Source organism: Labrus bergylta, chromosome 15, assembly GCF_963930695.1.
Source record: "Labrus bergylta chromosome 15, fLabBer1.1, whole genome shotgun sequence".
Taxonomy (NCBI): domain Eukaryota; kingdom Metazoa; phylum Chordata; class Actinopteri; order Labriformes; family Labridae; genus Labrus; species Labrus bergylta.
Window position 1 is genome coordinate 1,929,355 of NC_089209.1, and position 16,268 is coordinate 1,945,622.

A 16,268-nucleotide genomic window follows, 5' to 3' on the forward strand; every position below is an offset into this window, starting at 1 on the left:
GATGCTTCCTGCAGACTGCTGGCGTGTTTCTTTGTTACTTTGTTAAATTGAAGAGAGGCGGTCAAAAACAAACAAAACAGAACGTGTTTCATGAAGGGATTACTTTAAAGAGGTTTTACTCATCAGCGCTGTCGACAGCCAATGACTCATTCGCTATGTTTTAGCCTTTTTTTTTTTTTTTTTTTATGAAAGAGATTATTGTTAAGGATTAAAGGTCACATATTCTCCTCCTCTTCTTCAGTGTAAATAAGTCTCAGAGCTCCTCAAAACATGTGTGTGAAGTTTCTTTTTCTAAATCCACTTTGATCCTGTATTTGATCATGCCTATAAACCCTTCTATTTCAGCCCTGCTCAGAACAGGCTGTTTCTGTGTCTGTACCTTTAAATATGTAAATGAGCTGTGTCTGACCACGCCCCCTCTCTGGAAGGGCTTGGGTGTACTCGGTGCTTTCTCGCTCCATGTCCTATTGTTTATGGTGAGAAGGCAGACTCAGAGGGCAGAACAAACACCTAGCTGTGGGAGTGTCACCCACCTGAGGGAGGGGCTACTGCCCTTTGTGATGTCATGAAGGGAAAATCTCCAAACGGCCTGTTTGAGCACACATTTTCTGAAAAGTGGAGCAGGCAGAAGACGGAGAGGATGGGTGGTTTGTAGACGGACTAGAGACACATATAAGTGTTAGATGAACATGGGGAAGAGGATTTTACAGAATATGTGACCTTTAATGTCCCTCCTGTACTTGCTTGTGGTTTGTAACCTGTCTTGATCAAATTAAATGTTTCAAGGCGATGTGACCTTTCAAATATTTTTCATGAGAAGTAAAACTTCACTAGACATTCTATTGTTTTCTGTGATGGATTACTGAACTAAAACTACTTTCCTGTTCTTTACAAGAAGTGTATTAAGCCCATTGAAATAAATGAAACCCAGTGTTTCCAACAACCACAGGTAACTCTGGAAAACTAACTTTTGCAAAAAAAACTTGAAAAAGTGCAAGCAAACACAAACAGCTCTCCAGTTCTAGTAATTAATGTAACAAGACTTCCAGCTCAGAGACTGATGTGTGACCTTGCAAACACAGGATGGGCTCTCCGCAGTCCGTCCTCTGCAGCAGCCAGAAGAGTTTACCTGCTGCAGGTAACGAGGATCTGTGCAGCGTCCGCCCAGCTGGTTCTGTTCCTGCTCTAAAGTTCAGTCCAGGCTGAGTGTGTGTGTGTGTGTGTGTGTGTGTGTGTGTGTGTGTGTGTGTGTTGTTCCAGCAGCAGATGGCTGCAGCAGAGCAGCGTGTCATTCCAGAGATAATTACCGCTCTCACCTGACTGGTGATTTGGTTCACTCCACAGGTGAATGGCCTTACCTGAGCTTTCACATTTAACCCGTCTCTAATGTTCCTAATGCAGAAATGTTGTTATTTATACAAAACAAACACAAAAAAGTGATTCAAAAGGGCGAAATTATTGACCGTACATAGGAGCAGGTTATTCCTTTCAACCTCAATATGTTTTTTGAGACCAAAGTTAAAGTTGAATATCCATCCATCCATCTATCCATCCTTCCATCCATCCGTCATCCATCCATCCATCCATCCATCCATCCATCCATATATCCATCTGTCCATCCATCCATCCATCCATCCATATATCCATCTGTCCATCTGTCCATCCATCCATCCATCCATCCATATATCCATCTGTCCATCTGTCCATCCATCCATCCATCCATCCATATATCCATCTGTCCATCTGTCCATCCATCCATCCATCCATCCATCTATCAGGTTATTCCTCTATCATCCTCAATATGTTTTTTGAGACCAAAGTTAAAGTTGAATATCCATCCATCCATCCATCCATCCATCCATCCATCCCTCATCCATCCATCCATCCATCCATCCATCCCTCATCCATCCATCCATCTATCCATTCATCCATCCATCCGTCCATCTACCCCTCAGCTATCCATCCATCCATCCATCATCCATGTTCCATTTCCTCTTGAGGAATTCCAAGGCGTTCCCACGCTAGACGGGATATGTAATCCCTCCAGCGAACTCTGGGTCTACCCCGGGGTCTCCTCTCAGTTGGGCGTGCCCTGAAAACCTCCTAATCAGATGCCCGAACCCCCTCAGTTGGCTTCGTTCAATGTGAAGGAGTAGCGGCTCTACTCCGAGTTCCTCGCCCTCTTTCTGAGGCTGAGCCGAAACACCCTCCAGAGGAAACTCATTTCAGACGCTTGTACCCGCGTTGAACGTTGAAAATGTGACAGACATTTCCTCCCTGATTTATTACAGCATGACAAACCCAGGACACATCTGAGGACCTTTAAAAGGTCCATCATCTACTAAAGTACCTCACCTATAATCATAGGAGACGTTCTTTTTCCTGTGGTTCTTTCTGTGCCGGACTTATCTTGTTCTTGTGATTCCTCGATGCTGACTTTGTTTTATTTTGTCTCGAAGGACTCAGAGCTTCCTAACCTCCTCCCTGAGAGCCTGACGGAGCACATTGTGGATTTCAGCATTGACCTGGTGGATCCGGGTTACAGAGAGCTGCTGGACAACCCTGAAGACACAGAATCCCCTCAGTACATCGACCTAGTTCACCACCTGCAGGACCAGGTATGTTTTTCACTTGCTTTGGTGTGGACGTCCTCTCTTTGTACCTCGGTTTCTCCTCTCACTGAGATCCTGGAAGAGACTCGTAGGGAGAAATTAAGCGCTCCACTTTTACTTCCTCGTCAAAGACACTCTCAGAAAGGCGTCAGGAGCATTCTTAAAGGCTTTATATGTGATTTTTTGATCCAGCAGATGTCGCCCTTGAGCACCAGCATGAAACCAAAACAACTCGCGCTGCATTGTTGTGTTAGCATGCTAATGCTAGCGATCTTTATTATGCTGGTATCTTCACACTGCATGTAAATTTACCTGAAATGAGCGTGATCTAGAAACACAGTTAAGCAGTGAGTACAGTATGTTATTCTTCTTTTCTCTAGTCCCTCAATTAAACAACTTTTATACACGAGGGGAGGAGTCAGCCGGCCGTCCGGGCGATGTAAACAAAGTGAAGATAGGACTCTGAAAACTCTGAAAACATCACAGACAGTGGGACTCGGGTGTTACACCCATTGTAGACAGTCATGACTCACAGAGTTATTTTCAGAGGATAGACTTGATTTCTACATTTAAGTGTGAAAAATCACAGATAAAGACTTTAAGCTCGCTCACGTTTCTCAGCAGGATGTTCTCTAACGACGCCCGTAAAGACGATTACATCATAAGAACGTCCTGGTGCTTAAATGTCCCAAAGATAGATATCTACGAGGGATTCCCATTCATTCAGTCCTCTTTTTATACCTGCACGCTGGAGTCCTGCCAGGCTATTAGCGAGCTCCTGTTTGACGCCTCGCGGTTAATTACATCAGGCTCCGCAAGAGCGAGGGTGATTATGAGGGGGGTCCTGACTGACGTTCCGGGTATTTAAAAAGTGCTCTCTCTTTTTTTTTTTTTTTTCAGATGCTGCCTGTTTTTGATAAACTTCTAGGATTTAAAGGCCTCCGTGTGCAGCGGATCAGGTGAGTCCTGAGCCTCACACATATTAAAAAGGGAGCAGAAGAGAGCGAGGGACCAAGCCACTAAAGCGTAATCTAATCTCCAGTGCGGGCCACAGCGGCGGCGGCGTCGAGACATTCCACTGAGGCCTGATAATTTCATTAAATTTCAAATGAGCGGATCGTTTGGCACAGACAGACGTTTGAATAGATAAGAGGCTGCTGCATGCCGATGTTTGCTGCTACGACCAACGAGACAGAAGAGACGAGCAGAGACGAGCAGAGATTTGTTTCTGTTGTTCTGCAGAATAATAATAATTAAAGTAATAATACCTCAGACTCAGCAAGACATCAACAAAACTAAGATGATGTAAGAGGAGGAGGGTGAGAACAGTTTGTTAGTGTTTGTAGGCGATTTTGAAGAGGTGAGTTACTGCTTTTCCTGGATCGCGGAGGGCTGGAGCCAGTCCCAGCTGTGGGTCGGGGTTACACCCTGGACTGTTAACCAGCCAATCAAAGAGCAGACAACCAGACAACCAGCCACACTCACATTCACACCTACAGACAATTTAGAGTCACCAGTTAACCTAACAACTTTCCCTGTAGGCTAAAAGATCTATTACTGTACTATAGCAAGTAGCAGTGCAAACTCCACACAGGGAAAACAGCTGGTACTAAAAGAATAGAAACTGACTATTCCAGATTTTAACATAGATGTTGACCACGAGCACACGAGCACACCTGCAAACATTCTGTCTTTAAAGGAAGAATGTGCGACTTTTTGATCCAGTAAATGTCGCCCTTGAGCTCCAGCATGAACCCAAAACAAACTGCTGTTTGGCCACACCTCCTCCATACTGCAGCCTCCACTCTCCTCCAGAGACACACCTCCAAAGCTTGCGCTGCAATCACCTGTGTCCTGCATTGATGTGTTAGCATGCTAATGTTAGCGCTCTTTAGTTAGCTCGTAGCTTCACATTTCATGTAAACTGACACAGAATGAGCGTGATCTAAAAACTCTTATTAACATCCAAATAATCAGTGAGTATGTTCGTCAACAATTCATATTTCTATTTGAGTTTTACTCACAGCTAGGTCGGCTCAGGTGCTCTGGTTTTTATATCTAACTTTGTGTGTGAGTTATGAGACCCCGCTGCTGAAACGCTGCAGTTAATCATAGAGATGATAGATGATCTCAGCAGCAGAAGAAGAAGTCAAATGTTTACTTAGGTAAAGTACAAAACCACTGACTTCAAATGCTACACAGTAAGATGTGTGAGTAGGTTCTCAGTCATCCAGGTCGTGGTAAATATAGGCTTCACTGAAGTGAAGATATGTGCTGCTCAACATTCATCATTTACAAACTATATCTGTGAACATGATGTGTGTGTGTGTGTGTGTGTGTGTGTGTGTGTGTGCGTGTGTGTGTGTGTGTGTGTGTGTCAGGAGTGATTGACAGCAGAGAAATCTGTCATCATGTCAGTGTCAGGTCTGCAGGATGACTCGTGGCAGTGATAGTGATCTCACGTGTCACAGGTTTGCTGTCAGTTCTGACAGTCGATCCGCCGATTTGACCTGAAAACCTGTCACAGCTGTTATGTGTTTTTAAAAAAAGGAATAAGAAAGGACAGTGTGTCTTCTTTCCTTAAACTGTTTTTCAATCTGTTTCATAAAATAATTTAAAGAAAGAATGTGCGACATGTTCCACATCAATAAATCATAAAGTGTGTCCTGTGTAAATGTGTCTCTGAGTCCTGACTGTCTACAATGAGGGAGAAGCTCGAGTCCCGCTGGCTGTGTTGTTGTCAGAGCCGTGTTTACATGGACGGGACGGCCGGCTCCTCCCCTTGTGTATAAAAGCTGTTTTAGTCAAGAACTAGAGAGAAGAAGAAGAACATACTCACTGATTATTTGGATGTTAGTAAGAGTTTTTAGATCACGCTCATTCTGTGTCAGTTTACATGAAATGTGAAGCTACGAGCTAACTAAAGAGCGCTAACATTAGCATGCTAACACAACAATGTGAAGCTACGAGCTAACTAAAGAGCGCTAACATTAGCATGCTAACACAACATTGCACACAGGGGATATCAGCTCGAGCAGAGTACAATTTTGGGGATGGTTCTCAGGAGGAGAGCGGAGGCTTCAGTATGGAGGAGGCGTGGCCAAACAGCAGTTTGTTTTGGTTTCATGCTGGAGCTCAGGGGCGACATCTACTGGATCAAAAAAGTCGCACATTCTTCATTTAAGTTTTCGTTCTTTATCTTTCGTGTTTTGTGTCTGACTCAGATTTGAACATTTTGTTGGATATGAAAGTTCTCACTTGGAGTTGATGGTGACTCATATCTTCATGAAACGATCAAAAAATCAGCTCCACACAGTCAACATGAAGACAATTAACGGAGCGTTTTGATGGCTCAAGTCATTTGTTCTCAAATCTGTCGTGATATTTATGACTCTAAAATCGATCTTTCTGCTGCTTCATTCCAACAAAATGTTCATCGTTTTGGTGCGGAAGTGGAAGTGACACCTCGTGTTGCTCTTCCTCACCCTGTTGGAAGTCTGCTTTCTGTTTTTCATTTCCAGCTCTGACATCTTCTTTTTTCTTTCCCCAACGCCAGCGAGACGCCGGACACTGACGGGTAAGTAACACACAGATTTAACATTTCCTGTAGCCCCTCCCCCCTCCCCCCTCCTGTGTGTTCGTGCAGGCTCCTGCCAGTGTGCAGCTCAACAGTTATTTGGCTCTGAGTCGGGTGCAGAAACGACAAAGGGCGGATTATTTGACTCCGAGCCGCTAAGACGGTTTCTAACAGAGCAGAAATGACCTGCAGCAAAACACTCGATCGCTGAGAACCAGACGATGTTCTCCCGCTCGTTAAAGTTTACATGAGGCCTCGTCGTGCCGATTGCTTCTGCAAAAGTTTGTCACAGCGCTCGCTCTCCCCTCTTGTTATCAGAGGAGGCAGGTGAGCAATGAGACAGGAAGACGTGTGGATACAGTAATTGTCGAGCTGCTCCCCCCCTCTGGTTAATTTGCGTTCCCCTGCGGTGTCTGGCGCTGTCACGGCCAATAACACGGAGACGAGGACTCAGCGGGAGCTCGTCCTTCTAATCTCATGAAGGATTCACAACTCCCCCCCCTGCTTTTTGTCTGCCAGGCTCACGAGACGAGACGAGGGAAAACCACCTCAGAGTCTCATAACGTGTCTGAATGTAGGATTATTTATCTAAACCCAACAACATGTCTCTACTGGATTCACACTTTTACCCTGAAGTTACTCTCACCCAAAGGAACAGGATGTGCCTTCTCGATTTCTCTAGAGAGAATTAATTTGACTGAAGTCTGAACTGCTTCACAGACGTTTGTCAGTCAGGAATAAATTAAAAAAGAGTGATTGATTTGAAGCTTGTATTTGTCTTCTGTCTCTGTGTAGTTGTTTTTCTCTGCAGCGTAGGCAAAGTGGGCTAGTATCCAGGACCTCAACCAATGGGAGACTTGGCCGACTTTTAGCCGACTTGATTTTTTGTGGTTTCTCAGCTGTTCATTCATGCTAACTGGAACTACAACCTTTTTTTTTGTCTGACTGGTATAGACTCCCGCTGTGAGGTGCATGTGCAAACAGCCAGGTCAGGAGAATCTCCGGATCACTCCTCCTGAAATGATCTAGATATTTTCAGGAGTACAGATGTGAAAACGGCTCGTGTTGATGAAAAGAAGTCGATGCTGGAGGTTTGGAAAACCAGCTAAAGAGAGAGAGCTGCTCTGAGTCTGTACATCACATATAGACATCTTTGAAGCCACAGTTTAACGCATTAAACGACTAAAAGCTAAAGACTAACGCTGTGTTTGTTTGTGTTCAGGCGTGTGGTTGATCTGCGTCAGATAAATAGTTGAAGGCACATTCCTCTCTTTGAAAAGTTAAAAAGACTTTTATTAGATGTGAGCTGCACCCACATGCCTCCACAGCCCGCCTCCATGAGAGCAAACATCAGAACAAAGAGCAGCTCCACTTAGATGCTGGGTGATGACACGGTTTGCAACAGGTGTGCTGTTTATATATTCAGCATCGGGACGAGGCCGCAGACGAACACGGCTGGCTTGCATGGGGCGTTCAGTGCATTCACGATCCTTTAAAGAGGAGGCATGGTTTGTGTTCACAGACATGCTCAGGTCCTCTGCAGACGGAGAGTTTGGAACAAAGTGATGCAGCCTCTGAAACCTAATGAAGAGGAGCTTTTTGTTTGGCAGGCACTTCTAACAAAGGAGGCAAAACTTGCATTATTGTTATTCCAATCAGAGGCTCATCTCTGCAAATCAGCTCATTGTTCTGCCGATTGCACGAGCTGTGCAGAATATTTAAGATGTTTTGAGGCCTTTTATTTCCTTTAAAGGGGACATATTCGGAAAAATCCACTTCTTCAGTGTTTCTGAACATATATTTGGGTAACCTGAGTGTCTACTGACCCACAACATGTGAAATAAACCCATCCAGTCCTTTGTTTGTGGTCTGCTTAAGTCTTTTAACACAGAGAAAAATGCTGTGTTTCAAATGTGCTCTCCTTGTGATGTCACAGTGGGATTCTGGTAAAAAAAAAATCCCCTCCCCTTCCCTGGTATCTCAACCCATGGACTCCACCTCCAACCTAGAACAAAACTTTTGCGCAGGCCATTTTTATTCTCACTACAGAGGAGTTATGTCTACGGGGAAAACTCGGGGGGGGGGGCTCATTGCATTTAAAGAGACACACACACCAAAACGGAGCGTTCTGAGAGAGCTGGTTTATACAGGGTCACAAACCTCCTCTGGTGCTTGATTCATGTTATATTTTGACCAAAGCACAGCACAGATGTTTCATTTAGACCACAAGGGACTGTTTGAAAAGGTGGAAAAGGGGGATAATATGTCCTCTTTAAAGGAAGAACTAAACTCGGGCTGTCCTCATTTCAAGTTGAGAATCCAAACCCCCATTAATCTGGAGTCATTCAGAGTTATTAATATTTTCATTATTTGTGACACTGACAAATTAGACCCTTTGTGTTGAATATCGCCAAAGTAAATGGAGCTGTAGATGAGATTTTCACCGGCCGAGAGCACAGAGCATGCTTCTCTCTGCAGAGCGGTCGGGTATAGATTAGAAAATCAATACAGGTGGGCTGAAGAATGAGAGCCATCAAACTCACAGATTATATCTCCCTTTATAGGCTCGGAGGAATCACGGTGCACTACTCTCTGCTCTTTGAGAACAACATCCCTAAAATCAACGCGGCTGAGACGGTGACCGACTCGCCCGACTCCCCGGGCAGCTCGGGCTTCAGAGAGATGGTCAGCAAGGCCTTACGTGAGGACGCCTCGCTGCCAATCGACCTGGACTCACTTAGCTTTGAAAGAGGTACAGTGTTTGAGGCACAGCCCGGCCATTTGTTATGCCAAACTGGTGGAAACGTTTTTAATAGTTTATTTAACCGACTTGTAAAATCTCATTGCGCTCCTTTATTTACAGATGATACTCTCCTTCCAGCGCTGACGTCAACCTCTTCAGTTAATCTAACAGAAGAGGTAAGAGCCACTGTTCCTGTATTAAGGATATTCTGTGAGTTTGTATTTTTAAAAGTAATACCCCTGGACTAAAAGATATATAATCACATTTTTAAATATAAATTAAGTTGATCTCGAGAAATTCCCTTAAAGGCAGGGTTTGGTAATTTCTTCCAGAAATTAATAACTCATGTTCTCTGAAAAAGGAACAAAGAAAATCCGTCATCTGTATCAGTTGTAAGCCTATAAAAACTTTGACCAATGTCTGCCACGAGGTACCAATCTGATGAACCAATCAGACGCCTCCCTGTCTCCCTGCTTGCTCTAGCCCACTCCGTGCAGATGGAGCACTGAGGGAATGCTACTTTCAAAATCATGCTAGTTTTTTCGAAAATTACCAACCCTGCCTTTAATTAAAATACTGGGGAAATGAAGAATGACTGATCTCCACACTGAGAAAAAAAACTCCAATATGAACAAATGTTTTGGAACACTGTGTTCTGCACTGGTGATGAAAACCTTTTTTTTTATTGCATTAATCATGTCATGAATCCGTCTCTTCTCAGTCAAATGAGCCGGAGTCAAACAACGAGTTTGAAGTTTCTCCTGAAGAGCCAGACGCTGATAAACCCAAGGAGGAGGAGGAAAATGCCCTCATGACCTTGTCAGACCCTGCATCTCTGCAGAATCCTGAGATGATGGCGGTGACTGTGGGGATGGCAGAGAGCAGCAATCCTCCCCCGGCCTCCGAGGATATTACCGATGAGTCAGAGGCAATTTATGTGAGTGAGCCCGAGCCATCAAACAAAGACAACGGGGAGGAAGAGGAATTGCTGATCATTACACATGAGATTGAAACCATTCATCACGATAAAACCGGTGAACTTGTGAGACACTACATCCCGACTCCTCCCGGGACTCTGGAGCTGGAGACTGAGGCTCCGCACATCAGTTTGTCCCCTAACCTAATATCAGAAGAGGACCTGACACCTGTTGATGAGGACGGCGAGGATCTTAGTCTGAATGTTGTTGCAACAACCACAAAAGATTTATTGACTACTGCTGCAGAGGATTCTGACATGGGACTCACCATCACAACACTTCCAGAAATCACAGGACAGCCATCCACCGAGCAGATAGTGGATCTCGAAGAGGACAAAGAAGTGACAGGAGGAAATATAGAAGTGTCAGAACCTGAAGAAGAGAAGGATGACATTTCAAAACCGGTAGAGGACATAGCCGAGGAGGAGGAAGTACCTGTAGTTTCACAGACGGAGGAAGAAGTCGGGGCAGATTCAGAACCAGAAGAAGAAGAGGTTGAGGAAGAAGAAGTAGCCAAGGTTTTAGAACCAGAGGAGGAAGAAGTAGCCGAGGTCTTAGAACCAGAGGAAAAAGAAGAAGTAGCTGAGGTTTCAGAAATAGAGGAGGAAGAAGTAGCCGAGGTTTTAGAACCAGAGGAAGAAGATGAAGTAGCCGAGGTTTCAGAAATAGAGGAGGAAGAAGTAGCCGAGGTTTTAGAACCAGAGGAAGAAGAAGTAGCCAAGGTTTCAGAACCAGAGAAGGAAGAAGTAGCCGAGGTTTCAGAACCAGAAGAAGTAGCCAAGGTTTCAGAACCAGAATTAGAAGAAGTATCTGAGGTTTCAGAACCAGAGGAGGAAGAAGTAGCCGAGGTCTCAGAACCAGAGGAGGAAGAAGTAGCCGAGGTTTCAGAACCAGAGGAGGAAAAAGTAGCTGAGGTTTCAGAACCAGAAGAAGAAGAAGTAGCCGAGGTTTCAGAACCAGAGAAGGAAGAAGTAGCCGAGGTTTCAGAGCCAGAGAAAGAAGAAGAAGAAGTAGCTGAGGACTTAGAGCCAGAGGAGGACATAGCTGAAGAGGAAGAAGAACCTGAAGTTTCACAAATAGATGAAGGTGAAAATTCAGAGCCAGAAGTAGCTGAAGAGGAAGCAGAACCAGAGGTTTCGGAGACAAAGGAAGATGAAGATTTAGAAGAAGAAGAAGAAGAAGAAGAAGAAGAAGAAGCAGCTGAGGTAGAAGAGGTAGGTGAAATTTTTGAACCAGAGGAAGAAGTTGCTGAAGAGGAAGAAGTAGAAGTTTTAGAGCCAATAGAAGAAGAGGTAGGAGAAATTCCAGAACCTGAGGTGTCAGAGCCGGAAGAAGAGTTGGAGGTAGTTTCAGAACTAGAAGAAATCGAGGAGAGCGAGTTAGATAAGGTCTCAGAGACAGAAGTACCAGAGGTAGAACCAGCTGAAGTTCTGCAGCCAGTAAAGGAAACAGTTGAAGATACAGAAGAAGAAGAAGTCGTAGATGAGGTGTCACCTGCAGGTCCAGAACCTGAGATAGAGGATAAAGCTTCAGAACAAGCTCCAGAAGCAGAAGAAGAGTCTGACGTTGGTGGGGATATAGATGAGGTTCCAGTTCAAGAAGTAGAGGTAGTTGATCAAGCAGAACCAGAAGAAACTACACAAGAACCTTCTCAGGAAGAAGCACCTGAAGGCACCAAGGAAGCAGTACCTGACACTTCTGAACTTGAACCAGAGGCAGATAAAGAGGAACCTGTAGATGTGGCTGAACCTGTAGAAAAAGAAGAGGAAGGTGACGTCGTAGAACCAGAGGTCGAGGTTGAAGAATCACAGGGGGGCGTAGTTGAGGTATTTGAACCAACACCTGAACCTGAATCCACTCCAGAACAGGAAGAGCATGTCCCTGAAGTTACGGAGATAGGTGAGGAGATAGCTGAGATTGTAGAAGTGGTGGAAGATGCAGAAAAGGTTTCAGAAACTAGTGAAGAAGATGTAGAGGTCACTGAAATGGTACCAGCGCCAGGGGAAGAAGAAGAAGAAGAACCGGATGTAGCACCTCCAGGGGAGGATGAAGTCGGGGTTGTAACGCTGCTTCCAGAGGAAAATCCAACAGATGCTGTAGTTGTCTTTGAGGAAGAACAAGAGATCCTGGAGGAAGAAACAGAACCAGGGGAGGACATTGATAATGTGGTGCTACCAGAAGACTTACCGGGGGTTTCAGAGCAGCAAGAACCAGAAGAGGAACTTGTAGGTGAAGCCACAGAACCAAGTCCAAAGGAGGCTGTAGTTGAACTGTTAGAACTGGAACCCGAGGTAGATATTACTGAGCCGCCAGCTCAGTCAATTACAATCCTTCAACCCCTGGACAGCGAGGAAGATCTTCACCTTGGAGAAGATACCGTTCAGGTTGATGAAGAGTTTGAGTTCCTTCCTCCAGCCACACCTGGCAGCCCCCATGAGGAGGATAACTTAACCATCGTACCTGCGGACATCCAACCTCCTGAAGGGGACGCAGCTGGACTTGACCACGAGTATACCATCGTCGACTACACTGAGGAGGATGTTGACAGTGAAGACACACAAGTGGAGGGCGATTCTGGACCAACCCCGGAAACATCGGAGGGTGATCAAGGGCTTGAAGAGACTTCAGGTGAGGAAAAGGCTTCTGTTGCCATTGAGAGCGAGGCGTAATATCTGAGGGAAGGGCAGTGAGTTCTGTTGATAGATTTGTGCTCTGACATCACAGAAGATATTTCCATGTTTAGATAGGAACTTTACCCTTGGGAAGGTTCCCTCAGGGAAATTCAGATGTCTGCATGCCTGCTGCGGTTATCTCCCTTTTGATTAGTTTGAAAAGCTGAACAATACAAACACTTCACTGAGTACTTCATTTATCCCAGTATGTTCTGTACAGAAGTAACAATACACCCGACTAACGAGTATCACGATACTGGGTTCAAGATTTTAACAGTGTCAGTAGTTAACCATCGAGTGAGGACTATGGTTATAAACTAAGCTGTTTTGTGAACTTCTGAGCTCGTCTAGAAGCGGAAGTTTTGGCTGTTTGTAAGTTTCATTCGGTGTTGGCTGAGGCGCCACAAACTGGTCCTGTGAAGCAAGTAGCGGCTTATCAGGATGGCTACTCGTCATGTGTAGATGTGTTTTAACGTGTTCTTGAATAAGATTCCATGACTTTTGTTCCTTTCCCCAACATCCTGGTGTTTGCAAAAAATCCCAAATGCTCCCTTATCTTTGTTTTAACTTTTGCTGAAGGTGGATAAAAACATTTTCATGCATGCTTGTTTGCTTTGATTTGAATCAAGCACTGCAGTGTACCGTTGTGTTACTCGAAATCAGTCCAGGTCTTGCTAGGTTTCAGTCTCACTTGGAATCAAAAGCATTTTTTGTTGGTCTTGTCTCAGTCTCAGACTGGGCGGACTCTGGATTTTAAAATCAAGACCACCACTGATTGGCTATTTTTCTCAAGTCATTAATGTGATTAGAAGGAAAACGCCTCTTTCCTAAAGAACAAATAACTTCAATTTTTATCCCCCGGTTACGTCTGCAACCTTTCCAGTGTTACAGTCTAAGTGAGAGATCCGCCCCCTGCACACAAGATGAAGATTTTTCAGTGATATTTATGGTCTTGGTCTTGTCTCGGTCTTGCCCTGCCTTGGTCTTGGTCTTATCTTGGTCTTGATTCCTAAATGTCTTTGTGTTGTCTCGGTTTTCGAGCCCGCTGGTCTCTGGTTTTTCTTGGTCTCGGTTAGTGTGGTCTTGATTAAAACACTACTGCAGTGCATCATGTAGTTTGGCTTCCACTGCATCATATTGGTTTTATTGTAAACTGTTCCATCAGCAATGTGTCTTTCAGCACTGCCATCACAACTTTGCCGCCATATTGAATTCTGTCACATCTGCATTGATGCACATTTTTGTACATGACGGCATATTGCCATATTGATTTTTTCAGCACGGCTATATGTGTAGTTTATTAATCTCTTGCAGTATTTGCACACTGTTGTTGTCTTGACATGTGTTGCCACCATGTCTGCAAACAAGAGAAGACAAAATCATATGGCGCCCTCTGCTAGTTAAATGAGAGTATTGCAATAACTCTTTTTTTCTCATTAATCTAAGTTGTCCATATTTGTATTGATTTGTAATTGTGTTGAAAGGTATCATTACATCCCAAATACCTCTCCTCAACATCAGGCTGGATTCAGGATCATGTCTAACAATGGAGGATTATTTTAAATGGCAAGGTGCTGATTTAAACTCAAATTCAGCTTGAAGCAGTTAGAATGTATTTTGCATGATTCTCTCAGCACGCACGTCTCTGTCGCTTTATGTGAAAATCCTGAGAACTCATGTCTAAAGTCATCTTTTCTGCCTGACATTTCATAGAGGGGACCGCTCCAGACGAGCCGGAGACATCAGAGGACGCCGAAGTCCCAGAGGAGGTGCCGGAGGAGACAGAAGAAAGCGATTCATCTCCAGAAACAGACAGCAGTGTAACAGACATTTTCACCACTCCTCCGACAACTTCTGTCGACGCGGCTGCGCCCATCCCGACTATAGACTCTGGACTTTTTGAGGTAGCAGACCACGCTGTGATCCCTGACACTTCTGAGGATGACATCAAAGAGGTGGAGGCAGAGCCGGGTCACAGCGAGCCGGCCGTCGTCATTATTGATGAAGAGTTGGAAAAGAAAGAACTTGAAAGCCAAACCAGTCCGCCAGCGGCTCCTGAAGATACCGTTGACGAGGCCGTGAGGGACTTAGCGGAGGAGCTGGATAAAATGGACATTCCAACGACTGACGCAAACCAGCTGCTGGAGGAAGGGAGCAGCTTTTTACCTGTGGAGGAGGAGCTCAGCACTGTCAGCGTCACAGCCCCTCCCCCGATTAAATACCTTACCACACCGTCCATGACCACGGCACCTCAGGGCAAAGAGCTGGTGGTGTTCTTCAGCCTGCGCGTCACCAACATGGACTTCTCTGAGGACCTGTTCAACAAGACGTCGCCGGAGTACAGAGCCCTGGAGAACCAATTCTTACACCTGGTGAGTAAAATAAACTGAAAACATGTAGCAACATTTAAATACCCATGAAAACAGCTTCTGATGAATCTGTTTTTATAGTTCAAATTGAACAGATTTAAGCATTCAAGCAGTCTGATTCCCAATTTCCACATACTCCTGTTTTCACTTGAGAAAAGTAATTTTATATGATAAGGTCCTTTTACTTTCTGCGCAAATTAATTTTTTATTTTAAATGTATTTGAATCCTTGGGACTCAAGTAATACGTAGAATTATAAGCAGCTCATTTCAAACTACAACAGCCAACAAACCTCACACTGAAAATACTCACAGACTCGTCCTGTGACCAGTTTATAGTTGATAATAATAAACAGGGCGAAGGGACGAGCGGATGCGCAGACATCGATGCGCACGTTGGATCTGTTCGGACAGCATCAGTTTGTTAACAGATTTATTGTGTTTTTTTGTTTATTTGGCCAAAACAGCCATTGATCCCTTAACCTTGTCAAAATCACAGACAGCTACACCTCAATTGAGCACTCATGACGTGTACAAAATGTCCCTACATGACCTGACCACGAGCTCACCTCTCGCTCTCTCTTTAAAAGAAAAGATTTTTAAAATATTTCAGTTGTCACGACCTTTCACATTTTCTTTGTTGTTTTGGCATCCAGAATGAAACGTTTTAGTTTTTATTCCTCTGGCCTGGTGTTAGCTTTGAACAGATGCAGTATGTTTTCAACTGATTTACCTTCCAATCCGTCCACACCACCATCTGTTCACTGCCCCACTCTGTATGATTCCTTATATCTGTGGAAGGCCGAAAGGGAATATGTTCAAACTCTGCACGGTTAAAGTTCTGGCACTGATTAAAAGTTGTACTGATTTTTAATTTATGGAAGACAAGCGTTAGATCATTGGTTTCCAACCTGGAGTCCAGGCGCCCTTAGAACGGGGCACCAGAGGATCAGTTGGTGTGCAAGTCTTTTTCTGGTGGGATGCTGTCGAACCTTCATTTGCAAAAAAAGGGGGGGGAGGGGGTAGTATTACGCATTAGAGGTCTGCAACCCCTACAGAACAAGTCCTGACCTCAGGCTAGGGCTGGGTAGGGCTTCAAGCCGGACTCCATGCTCTTAAGTATATACTCCTTACTGAAGCAATGACCCAAGTGTAGGTCATGGAGCGGGAGTAACACAAAAAGGCCCAAAACACAACTTCACTTCTCCCTCCATTAAAGTTCTGGTCTGGGATCTCTCGTGCTTAATGTCGGCCTCGCTAAACCTTTTTATTTTACGGTTTAACGAGTATTGACGGTTAGTTAAAGGTCAGCTCCATTTT

General features: G+C 44.5%; 1 protein-coding gene across 1 annotated transcript in view; it reads left to right on the forward strand.

The window, feature by feature from the left end:
* The window catches only part of LOC109992308 (interphotoreceptor matrix proteoglycan 2), a 51,166-nt gene that overhangs the window by 16,487 nt on the left and 18,411 nt on the right, over positions 1–16,268 (forward strand). Inside the window, exons 7-13 of the mRNA XM_065963578.1 lie at positions 2,460–2,618; positions 3,513–3,571; positions 6,169–6,189; positions 8,754–8,941; positions 9,053–9,108; positions 9,654–12,537; positions 14,295–14,953. Of these exons, the coding sequence (XP_065819650.1) occupies positions 2,460–2,618; positions 3,513–3,571; positions 6,169–6,189; positions 8,754–8,941; positions 9,053–9,108; positions 9,654–12,537; positions 14,295–14,953 (4,026 nt within the window). The remainder of the gene's footprint in view (positions 1–2,459; positions 2,619–3,512; positions 3,572–6,168; positions 6,190–8,753; positions 8,942–9,052; positions 9,109–9,653; positions 12,538–14,294; positions 14,954–16,268) is intronic.